Source organism: Nomia melanderi, chromosome 13, assembly GCF_051020985.1.
Source record: "Nomia melanderi isolate GNS246 chromosome 13, iyNomMela1, whole genome shotgun sequence".
Lineage (NCBI taxonomy): Eukaryota > Metazoa > Arthropoda > Insecta > Hymenoptera > Halictidae > Nomia > Nomia melanderi.
This window is the reverse complement of record NC_135011.1, coordinates 4,716,003-4,728,531: the sequence shown is the minus strand read 5'-3', so window position 1 is coordinate 4,728,531 and position 12,529 is coordinate 4,716,003. Positions and strand designations below refer to the sequence as shown.

At 44.0% G+C, this 12,529-nt stretch overlaps 1 protein-coding gene across 3 annotated transcripts in view; it reads left to right on the top strand.

Annotated features, from left to right (window-relative positions):
• LOC116431605 (spondin-1) overlaps positions 1-12,529 on the top strand; it is a 279,700-nt gene that overhangs the window by 218,149 nt on the left and 49,022 nt on the right. For all 3 annotated transcript variants that reach the window (XM_031987281.2, XM_031987280.2, XM_076373028.1), the window contains 2 exons: positions 7,451-7,764; positions 9,079-9,258. In XM_031987281.2, the coding sequence (XP_031843141.1) occupies positions 7,451-7,764; positions 9,079-9,258 (494 nt within the window). The remainder of the gene's footprint in view (positions 1-7,450; positions 7,765-9,078; positions 9,259-12,529) is intronic.

Genomic DNA, 12,529 nt, shown 5'->3' with positions numbered 1-12,529 from the left:
CGGAAGTCGCCGTGGAGCTCAGTGACCCGTGGGCACCGTGGATACCGCTAATTCCGTGTCGAAGATATAAATTTCTTGGGTTCCCGGGGCCGCAATGCATAATCATTCATCCATTGGCACGGGAACACGTACCCACACGCGCGTACGGGGGATCGATTCGCCGGAAGACAAATGGCCGTGCCCTGAAAGTCTCGCCGGACGATTTGTCAGGTCGAACCCCGTTGTTCGGAGCACTCGATATCGGGACCAGGTGAGAACGAGGGCGCGCGGACCGATTTCCCGGCCTACTATCGGAGCTACTAATTAAAAAGGGCGGCGCATTGTCGCGGGACAAGCATTGTTCCGTGCTGGGTCGAGGCTAGTGAAATTCCTGCGGGCCAACGGCGTGAAAGCAGCTTTGTTCTTGCCGCGCGGTTCGACCTGGCCGACAAGTCCGACGGATTCACGAGGAAAAAGTCGGACGGATCCGACCTCGCTCAATGCGACCGGTGATTTCTTCGTTGGGGACCGGCTCTTAATTCACCGCGATCGAACACCTATTTTCTGGGCTCGGCTATGGCCAGGAATCTAACGACATAATGGTCTCGCTCTTGCGAAGAGTTAGCGGAACACTTGGAAGAGATAATGGGACTTTTGTTATTTATTGATGGCGATGTGTCTGACCATTGTTGGGTTTTCCACTAGGGAGAAGTAGAATTGATAATAGGAGGATGGCTTCGTTTGATTTTCGAGGATGCGTCGGTGAGTTGAGGATTTTTAGAATGAGGAAACTCCTGTCTGACGTATTGCTTGCTTCCTCTACTTGAAACGCGGTAATGCAGTCGAGGTAAAAATGATACGCTGTTTATAATTGAATTCTAGCGAAGAATAGACACGACGAAATTCGGTGTTGCATTCACGCCTGGTCTGACTTTTTATTACCGTTTCTACTTAGTCAATCCAGTCCACAGTGAAGCGAAAATACGATGCTTATGATAAATTGTTTACAAGTCTATAATGTCAGTGTCGAAAATAAGATCATAGCTTTGTCGCTCACACGTCTAATAATGAGCGACTATTTCTACTTCAAACGAGTGCAAAAAGTGAACCGTCGGACACCTAGTATTTCGAGAACGTGACGTATCAGTTTATGAATTTATATTCATCAATCTCGCGCCAGCGTGTCCGTCTATGGCTGTCCGTTTCTACTTACCGCTGTTACGAGCGCAGGTCAAATTTCACCGTTGATTTCCCGGGGAACCCGACCGGGAGTGACAGGGCTTCACATCGTACTTCAACTTTATCTTTCGAAATAGAATTATCGAGTAAGTAGTGATATAATGGCGATGCTCCTTTGTTCCCTGCAACTTCGCCGCAAAATATTATAAATCATCTTTGTCAAGGGAAACAGCGGATTTTCCCGTTGCTTGGGAACGTGTTAACCTGAAAAACGGCGAAAGCCTCGACGCGGCAACGAAATCCAAGAACAAACGTTCCCGAACACAAGTACAATTTCCCTCGGCCAGAAAAACAACGTAGCAGAACAATGCGGGCGAGAGAGCAAAAGTAGTCGCCGTAAGCCCCGAAAGAACGGTCTATTAATTAATTTAATTAACGGAACAACTCATCCGGTGCAAAGAATATTTCCCGTGCTCTTCGTCTCCGCCCGCCCCCCTCCCATCGGGGAGAACTCCGGCGGAACGTGGGAAAAACGAGGAGCGAAATACGAAAAACAATAAGCGCGGGAATAAAACAAACCGCGTAATCGTTTTCATCGCGAACAATGAAGAGCCGCGGAACAGAGGAGGATCGCGGAGGGCGGACCAACGAGGGAAATGATCTGGAATTTATGAACCACCGCGTAAACCGGTGTAGGTGCTGTCCGTGTTTTTTTTTCCCTTTACGCGCACGTACGCGTGTTTCGCGTAATAAAATTCAGCGACACGCGCGGAAACGGGATACGTCGCTAACGAACAGCCATCTCGCGGTGGCAATAAAATGAAATAAAACTCGAAAAAAAAGGAACAGAAGAAACGAATAAATACACGGATACAGGGCAGCTTGCATCGGCGGGCGCGGTGCAACCGGAATTTAAATCGTATCCAGCGCCGATCGATTTATCGCATGCCGCGCATACGTTATCGTCGAAATAAACAACTCGATCGATGAATATTCAAAAACCACGGGGTAAACTCGCGTACTCCTAATAGCGTCCATTAGCCGTTTCGCTGTCAACTGATCACGGCTGAAAAAGGCGGCCTGTCTACAGGGTGACCGGAAAAGTACTCGTAACTTCTGCGAGTTTTCGCGTATTCAACCCTTGTAGCGTTAAACGACGTTTGTTGCATTGCATTCTATTAATATATCGTTTAATTAATTATATATCGTTTGGTGAACACTTATTTTACCAAATTCGAGAAGGAACATGTTAAAAGGAAATCGAGAATAGATGAATTCCAAATGTATTTCGATTTTTCATCGATCAGTGTTACAGGGTTTAAGCGAGTATTCGTGGATTCTAACAGAATCCCGCGTTGATTCGCCGCGATCAACAAAATTTGAATATTCTTCGTCATCCCGGCGTTCCCCGCCGCGCTGTCGAACCCTTTTCATCGGGAGGCTGGCGTCACGGGGAACGCGAACCATTCCCCTCGCGGTTTTCGCTAATTTTACAACTAATTAAGTCTCCCTAGAACTCGATAGGATTACGGGCAGCAGCGCGTGCAACAAGGGGTGGGGCGCGAGGGTGGGGAACCCTTTGAAACGCGAATTTCGGAGCGAGCCAGACGGAGAAACCGCAGCCGGTGACGTTTTGTCGGGCAGCTAGGCAAATTGAAAACGCGGCCGAAGTTTCGACGCGATCGTTCACGTGGCGCCAGCCCTTGGTTCTCCCTTAGGCCGCTCGCAGACTTGTTACCGAACGGTAGGACCCCTGCTCCGAAGAAATTAGTGAACTACTAGGTAATCTGGCACATAATTAGTACATGATGTCGTCGATCTTCTCTATAACTCATAATCTTATTTTGTCATCGAGAGGTTAACCCGTTATGCTCTGAATCATATCAAAGCAGCCTCTACATTCCATTATACTCTAACAGTGAAGTATTTTACTAATTTCTACAACTGTTCCATCGCGACATTATCCCATCAATTGATTCGACACAGCGAACTTGTAAAATTTAATATTAAATTTCGTACAACGCGTCGATATGTGAGGCATTGAAGGAAAATAGTTCCCTTTCTCAATGCGCAATTTCTCGCTAAGACAATTTCCGAAGATGTAGTACCTCGTTAGAAAATATTGAGTACCTCCAGTGAAAATCTTCCGGTGTGCAAAGGGTTGAACTGTAGTTGAATTAAATAGCGATGGAAGTTTCAAAGTAGAAAACGAAGAACATTGTTCGTGCGCCGCGAGCTTTCATCTAAGTAGACCGCGATAACGAGTCTGTACGCAGCCACACTTTCCCGCGGAGCGAGAACTTCGATAAGCAGAGGCGCCCTTAAGTTCTCGGCTCGTAGACGTTCGGATCTTCGATGCGTCGTCGCGAGGAAGCACGGTAGCGTGGCGCAATTAATGCGTGCGAGCACGTAAAAACGAAATTACACGGGCGGCGCTCATGAATTTTAATGGGCTGCTCTGTGATCCTGAATCGCAATGCTCGTCGGTATACACCGGGCTCCATTTGAATAACGTTTACGTCGTCGATTATACGTGTGTCTACGAGGCTTAATAGGTTTCGCGGCGGCAGCGGCGCACCTCGAACTGGAGCACGCGAAACAATGGCGGATCGCGCGGAGGAATATAGCGCCGGGCGAACACTTATCGGAACGAAAGCCATTAAAACTGATTTTTCCCTCGATATTCATATATTCAAGTAATTCGGTGTTTTATTAAGGAAATCAGGAGCTCGGGAGGGTTTTAAATTGTTTGGAAAACATAATGGAATGCTCTGAAAGGTGTTTCAAAGAATATTAATCGCAGGAGTGATTCTTTGTTCATCGTTGACCGCTCCAATTTCGCGTCAATGCGATTTGTAAATGTTTTGACGATTAAGAAGACGATGAAACGAACTCAGTGTGCGTTGGTACTCTTTGAAGATCATGGGATACGGTCAGAATGCCCGCGGGATTGAATCCTTCGAGGAATAAATGGGCACCAAGAAATTGAAGTCCCGCTGAGCGAAGTAAGATTCAAATTACAAGCGTTCCTGTTTAATCTGCCTCGCTCACGACGCTGAAACTGGCGAATCTTTTTCAAACGAGCATGCAGAATCCGGATTAAGGGAGGTACACAACCGATGCTTTGCGGTTTCGTCGAAGTGGGATCTGTCAGGCTCCTTTTCTTCAATTATTTTCAAGCGTAATTTACGTTGCACGGTTATTTCTATAGTTTCCTACGAATAACCGAATGTAGAAATTATTTTGCAGTACCCCTCATTTGTCTTGAGTCAATCTTTGTAACCTTTCTAATTTTTAATCTTCGCAACTTTTAATCTTTCTAATTTTTAATCTTCACAACTTTTAATCTTTCTAATTTTCAATCTTCACAACTTTTAATCTTTCTAATTTTTAATCTTCACAACTTTTAATCTTTCTAATTTTTAATCTCCACAACTTTTAATCTTTCTAATGTTTAATCTTCACAACTTTCAATCTTTCTAATTTTTAATCTTCACAACTTTCAATCTTTCTAATTTTCAATCTTCACAACTTTTAATCTTTCTAATTTTTAATCTTCGCAATTTTCAATCTCTCTAATCTTCACAGTTTCCAATCTCTCTAATCTTCAGAATCTCCAATCTCTCTAATCTTCAGAATCTCCAATCTTTCTAATCTTTAACCTTTAAAATCCCCAATATTTCTAATCTTCAATCTTCACTATCTCTAATAATTCTTTTCTTTAAACTTCTCATCATCTAATATTTCCAGTCGTTAATCTTCACAATCTCCAATCTTCACAATCTCCAATCTTTCTAATCTTCAATCTTCACAGTCTCCAATCCTTCTAATCTGTAACCTTCACAGTCTCCAATCCTTCTAACCTTCAATCTTCACAATCCCAATCCGTATAACCCCAACCTCCACAATCTCCAATTCTTAACATCTTCACTCTCAATTTACAATCTCCCTAATCTCTACCAATCTTCCCACCGTCCGACCGAGCGACAGAATGAAAAATCCCCGTGCAAATGCCGAGCCCCATACTCGTGATCGTTCAGTCAATCTTCGAATCCTCCTGGCAGGACGCGAGAGCTGGCCGTGACCCGAGACGAGTAGCGGCTTCCTGTTTTCGCGCACGAGTTCCGCAGGCCATCGCTACGTGCCCGGCGTCCCGAGCGTCGCTTTTAAATTTTATTATGCCGGCCGATATGTTCTTATCCTATTTCGGGCCAGAAATTCGCGCCGGTCGGCGATCGATCGTTCTACGCGACCGGCGGGAGGAATTGGATACGTGTGTAAGCACGAACATATAACACGCCGGCCGCTCCGGGGAGGGAAACGGTTAACCAACGTCGGGTCGTACCGGCGCCGTTCGGGAATCCTGAAGAGAATGGTCCCGGATAGAATGGGGATGGTATTCAGCGAAGTGATTGCGAGTTAAAAATTCATTGACTGCAGCGATCGGCCTGGGGACTTCTGAAACTTGTTATTCGGCGCAGAGAGTTTGGAGAGTGGAATGTTTGATTGGGGAATTACGCTTTTATTAAACCGATTCCTTGTTAGCTATTAATTATCACTAATAGTGTATTAATAACACCAATATATCTATTTCCTCATTTGCTTTCGAACTCTTATTATACATCAATGACAGCAATTTCGAAAGTTTCCACGTTAAAGTGACAGATTCGTAAATAATCGATACACTACTCAGTCTTATTAGTCTTCCCAATAATCGATTTCTCAGTTCCAATCGCCATTCCTCGCTTAAAAATCCTTAATCCATCGACTCGAAGCGACACAAAGACCCATTGAACCCGGCATCAATTAAACACAACGATCACACGCGAATGCATTCGTCCCGCATTTCGCTCCTAAAGTTCCGAGGTCCCCGTCGTTCTCGTGCTCGATTTCCAAAGGAGAACGGAAACGGGAACGATCGCGGCATCCGATAATTGCGAATGCATCGGGAGCATCTATCGGCTGATTTCAGAAGCGCAGCCCGGGAACGGCTCCCGCGAGTGTTGCGTTCATCGACTGCGAATTCCCTGTCCCGCGTAAATCCCGCTATCTCGTCAGAAGGGTCTGTCGTTAACGATCCCTATAACCGTTCGCGTGATCCTCGCAGTATCGGGAAAAAAGGAACTTTCCGGGCGGCGCCGCCGCGCTAACGGGACACCGCGGGATCCCGATTTACCGTTTCCGTCGAATTAACGAGCCGAATCCACCCGCGTTACTCGCACGTTAATTAATTCCGCGCCGATCAAAGCGACGCTAGGGGGGGAAGGCCGCGTAATCGTTGCATTATGCCGGGGCTTATCGACTAATGCAACTCCACCGCGAAAATCTGCCTACCGTCGAAATTTCTCGGATCCCTTTTGTCAATTTTTCATTGTTATCCGTGGCGGTTAACACCGCTTGAATGCGTAATTACCGTGCAGTGACGCTTCGTTGAACGCCGCTCGGCGCGATCGAGGGTAATCCGATCGAAGATAAAATTATATTTTTATTGATACTTTAACAGCCTTTGTTAGGCGTGTTTCTTTTAATTGATCCATTTTAGACCTGTCAGTAAACAATTATATCATTGAATATATATATATATAACGATGCGACCAATGTATATATAAAATTTAGCATTATTATTATCTAAGCGATTTTAAAGAATTAAGGATATATTTGATTGTTGAAGGAGCACTTGAAAGATTTAGAGAAGAAAATTGAAAATTTATTTATCACGTTTACTGCCACGTCGGTCACCGATGATCGCAACTTCCAAATTACTTTACAATAATTACGATTTGTCAGATAACGAATGTCGAATGGAAACATTTCATAGGGTAAATTATTAGATAATGATGTAACTATAGTGTAACTATAGTGTTCCTCTTTATCTTTGCTACAAAAGAATAAGTGCGACATAAAATTCTGAAGGTTTTCGTGGCAGTCAACGTGTTAATAGGACTGATTGAATATTGCATATCGATTTTTAATTGATATCCCAGCAACTAACAATCTATAGAATTCCTATAAATTACCAATGCTCCAATTAAAATATTCCAAACTCAGAAACCTTCGATCTTCTCTTCTAAATCTTCCAAGTGCTCGTTCAACAATCAAATATATTCCTAATCCCCTAAAATTCCTCAGATAATAATAATGCGATCAAATTTCATATAGTCCAGTCGACCTTGGGTAGGTCTTGGTTAGGTCTTGGTTAGGTCTAATCTCCTAAAATTCCTCAGATAATAATAATGCGATCAAATTTCATATAGTCCAGTCAATCTAACCAAGATGTGTTGTTATGTTTCAGGCCGAACGCACGACTCCACCTACACGTTGTACAGACTGGGCGAGAGGTTATCCAGCGGGGCTAGATTGTACGTGGAAACCGGAAGAACCGACGGCCTCGACGCCGACGGCGATTCCCCGAATAGCCTCCACTCGTTCGCCGGTCCTCCGGTGCCCCAAGGGGAAGGAACAAGTATCGCGAGAGCGTTCCTCGACGGCAATCACACTCTGATCAGCATCATGTCGCGTATCAACCCGAGCCCCGATTGGTTCATAGGGGTGGACTCCTTCCAGCTGTGCGTCGAGGGGAATTGGGTGGACACGGTCACCGTCGAGGTAATTTCATTCATTCTAATCAATATCCGTTACACAATCGAGCATCCGTACGTGGACAAATGTCTTCATTGTCTTCCCTTCATCTATAAAATTTCTGTAACCAGAAATTCGTTTGACTTCCGTTGAAATTCCTGTGCTCGGGTAATTATTAATTAGCACTTAATATCTCTATTACATTGTGTCCAAACAAACTTCTAAATCGAATCAATTTATTCTCGCTTATTAACACATTGAGGACGAATTTTCAGGAAACTGAATTGTGATGGCAATTTTCACTGAGATCAACTTATATCACTTTACATAGAAAAACTTAAATACCATATTGTTGTGTAATATATTTTAAATAGATAATCAATTCGAATTAAGATTATATTTTTTCAATACTGTGGTAATTAGCAATGTTGCATAGCTAAGTGACTTTATATAAAAACGTTCTCGTTACCGGTCCGCAATGTGTTAACACTAAGACTAGCAGTTAAATTGACTTTCTGAAATTCCTGTATAGAAACTCCAAGAATTGATACTTCAATTGCTTTATAATTCAGTTATCGGTAAATCAATTTCTTCAATAACTTCTCTGAGAAATATATGTTATCTCTGTAATAATTGCAAGAAGATGACATCGGCAATGAGTCACTTCGATCCGTCCGGTAGTTTTTGTTGGAATATTTCCGTTCTTACATTTCAGTTTCAGTTCGTATATTCTTATAAAAGAATTATTTCAACTATCACTGATTGTCAGATCACATACTACCACACTGTTCCCATTGAACTCAAACGATTTCCACCACGCTGCAGCTCTCCCACGTCCGGTAGTTTTAATATCGATCCAATTAACCAATTCACCTGCACAGTTAATACTCCCGCATTCGTAAAACTCCTCTAATCGGTTAGAAAAGGTACCGATCACCGAACACCCGAGAAAATCGAGCCACCGGTCCAAACTTAACGGGCCCGCCGTTCCAGTTCCGGCGTGCGGGCATTTCTCCCTCGGAGGAGCCGCGAGAAATGTTTTTTGCCATCGGGGAAATGGGCATCCGGCGTTCGTTAGAGCGGAGCGGCGGGGTAATTTCGGGAAAGAGCGAAAGGGGGTGGGTCAGGGGAGAAAAAGGGTGAAACGCCGTTTGAAAACTGTCGATCGCCGGCCGGAATATGTAGGTCGCGTCCCATTTGCGAGGAATAGGTCCGAGGCAAATACGGCTTTCCCCTGGCCAGCGCCCCCATCTCATTAAAATCCAGCGGCCATTGAAGAGTAACCAGTGTGCGCAATCCGGGACCCGGATGATCATCTTTTTTTCTCCTTCCATTTCGCAGCTGGACCCGCTGGATGGAGGCACGGATAACGGGTTCACATTCACCGCTGCCAACTGGCCGACCCAGCCCCAAGGAATCGCGTACAGGATCACCTCGCGGTACCCAGCGCATCCGGCTGGCAGCTTCTATTATCCGAATCTGCCTCGACTGCCGCCGATAGCCACGCTCACCTTCACCAAGGTAGGTGATTCTTGTTTAACTCTAATCCCACCACGTGTTCTTATAACGAATCGTACCGAAATTAACACTAACCAGTCTGAGAACCGGTTAACCCCTTGCCGTGCAATGACGAGTGAGACTCGCGATGGAGATTTCTGAACTAATTTAACCAAAATCATTTCATCATCAATCTATTATCAGTGTATTATTTTCAAATGAAATTTCCACCTGAGGTAGAATGGAAAATTTTGTTGTATCTCTTACAAATTGTTGATAGTAAAATATTACACGAGCTTAGTAACGAAAGTGAATAGTACGCCAAGGGGTTAAATCACCGAATGTAAAATTCTACCTTTCCTTTCGTTCATATAACTCTACAACTCATATTATCCCATTAATCCTAATCGTACCGCGTGTTTCTATAACGAATTATACCAGGATGAGACTTTCAGTCACTTATGGGAATGAAAGGAATGATTAAGGTGTTATTGATTTTGTTTATAGGGACCAGATGTTAAAAGTCCAAGAAAACTTTTCGAAATGCAATATGAAATAATCAAAATATTTGAGTAGAAAGTTCATATGTGACTCGAAGTCACGTCGTGGTTCGATTAGGGTAACTCTGTTTCTCCGACAGAGACGTAGGAAGATACCTGAGGAATTTAAACTGGAAGAGCACTTAACCCTAATCGGTCCACATTTTATTAAATTGTTAATGGCAGTCGAACGTAGTTGAAAAATAAATCGCAGGGCAAAGGGTTATACTGACTTATGAACATTTATTAAGATTTATTAAGATTTGAATTAATTTACAGTTCAAGTTAGCTGTCACTTCATCAGCTTCTTTAGTAGTTCCTCAAAGTATTCGCACCTTTTCAGTAATCGCGAAAGAATAATCAAGGAATGGGTCATTTTGGACTATCTGGTAGTTCTAGTGTTAATTTAGAATTATCTTCTCTTCACCCAACTTGTTCTATAACTTATTTTATAATCAAGTCGAAGCGTAAGTGTTCACTTCGGATTTGATATAGTTATTAGAAACCTGGATAGTAGGAATATTAAATAGAAATAGAATTCAAACTCTATATTTCATTTAATTAACATTTCTCTACCTCGAATCGTTTAATTTTCAGTTTGAACATATTCAAAGAACCGTACCCTTCGAACAAACAATGCTCCAAAGAACAATGTAACTTCAATCATCCTCCACCGCAATAAAAATATTTTCCTCAATGGTCCCTCGAAAGAACGATCACCAAGTTCAATTAAAAAATAAACAATGCTCCAAACAACGTAATTTCAATCATCCTCCACCGCAATAAAAATATTTTCCTCAATGGTTCCTCGAAAGAGCGATCACTAAGTTAAATTAAAATTGCTGTATTCCCCATAACCCGAGCTCTTTCATCATCCCCCATTTCTCACCTCTCGAATCGACCCTCCTCCCTGTCATCGCAATCCTCCGCTGAGTCATCGTGTTCTCGAACCAGGACACGCTTCCGTCGACTCCCCGAAGTCGTCCTTCACCGAGATCCCTCCCCCGTTTTCGTCGACACCGACACCGTCATCCGCAACGTCGAACACACTTCCGGCAAGGAAGAGGGTCGCGCCGGGTTTCGTCAATATTTATTCACTGACACCGCTCGGCGAGCCCCGCTGACTTTTCCTCGCGTCATCGGCCTCTCGCCGCGGACCCTCCGCTCCCGTGGAACTTCCCCATAGGAGCTTTTTCTCCGTACGTGACCCAGTCTCGAGCGAGATTCGAGTCTCGAGCGGCGACAGCGACGATAACGAGGATCGAGGGCCGGCCGTTATACTTGCTAATTACGTCTTCGCGGATTCTTGCGGTCATTTCGCCCTCACTTGCTTTCTTCGTCGTACCTTCTGCCGGCCGAGTGTCTCGGATGTTTTAAATTCAAATTAAAATTGTATTTGCTTTGGGGAAACGTTCTTTACCACTGGAGAGTCTAATTGTTCCTCGAGAGGTTAATGGGAATTTTATCTCGCGCGTTTGTCTTTGGGAACAGTGTTTTTCGAGGACCACTCGCTGTAAATTCAGCTGAGGAAAGTGCATTAAAATCTGTGATAAATTGTGTAGCGAATAGTGAACGTTTTTGGTAGACAATCTCTTCCCTAATGAACTTATTTTCCGAGGAAGAAAGTGACCAATCGTCTACTCCGCAAATTACTTCGCAACCCTCGAAGACAATGAATTATATCCCCCAACTTTTCTCCGAGTTTCTCACGAAAAATCCTTCGTTTAACCATTGACAAGTCATTCTCCGGGCAGCATGACAGTTTCACGTCCCCCCCGACCGACTTGCTCATATTTCCCGGCCTCGGTTACCGCGTAATTATCAAACTTTCCACGCTAATCCGATAGACCCATCGCCGACCCTTATTTTTCCTCCCTTCGCTTCCTGTTCACGTAATCCGGCCTGACTCGGCTCCGCCCCGACGACGCCTCGTCAGCTGTTTCGACGAGCCGGGACATCTTGTACCGTTCCGTCGGCGAACATGGAAGAAAATACTTTGTCGTTCCGCCTTTGCGCCGGCTTCCGGTGCCTGCTGGGCGCCGGTCTTAAAAACACATGCAAGATTCATGCGGGTCCCGATATTCAAAGGGAAACGTACTTTGTTCCCTTTAAAGGGGACGCAGGCGTTGTTCGGTATTCCGTAGGAATTTGAATGATCATTGTGTCGGACAAATTGTCGTCTATTTTCTGTCAATACGCTGTTTCTATAATAATGTCGGAATAAATATTTAAAGAGTGAACGTATGTCGAATCGTAACGAGAAGTTGAACGATAGTAGTTGTAGAATGTAGTTCCACGGTTTATTTACGATTCGATGGCGTATTCTCGCGCTATAAAAAGAAATGATACTTTTATTCGTAAACATTAACCCGTTGCCCTATTTATTGTTTACCATCGACAAGAGTACTTCATCCTCGTTAGAATAACGATTAAAAACATAACAGACATTTTCTAAGAAACCTTCAAAGAAATTGTTTCAGCAAAACGCAAATTGAATTTCCATCGAACTCTCAACAGATGCACTTCCTACAGAGGAATTTCAAAAGTCAGTTCATCTCGGTAGTTCTATCGTTAACATCGCGAACCAACATAATTTCCTTCGACGAGAAACCTGCCCGGCGATATCGTCGCTAAACTTAGGTGTCGTTCCGCAGGACGTGGAATCGACGGATCGTTTGTTCGGTAAACAGAAAGAGCAGCGGATGTCAGGCGACGCGGTCGGCGAAGGGAGCCAGGCGTGATTCACAGCTGATTAA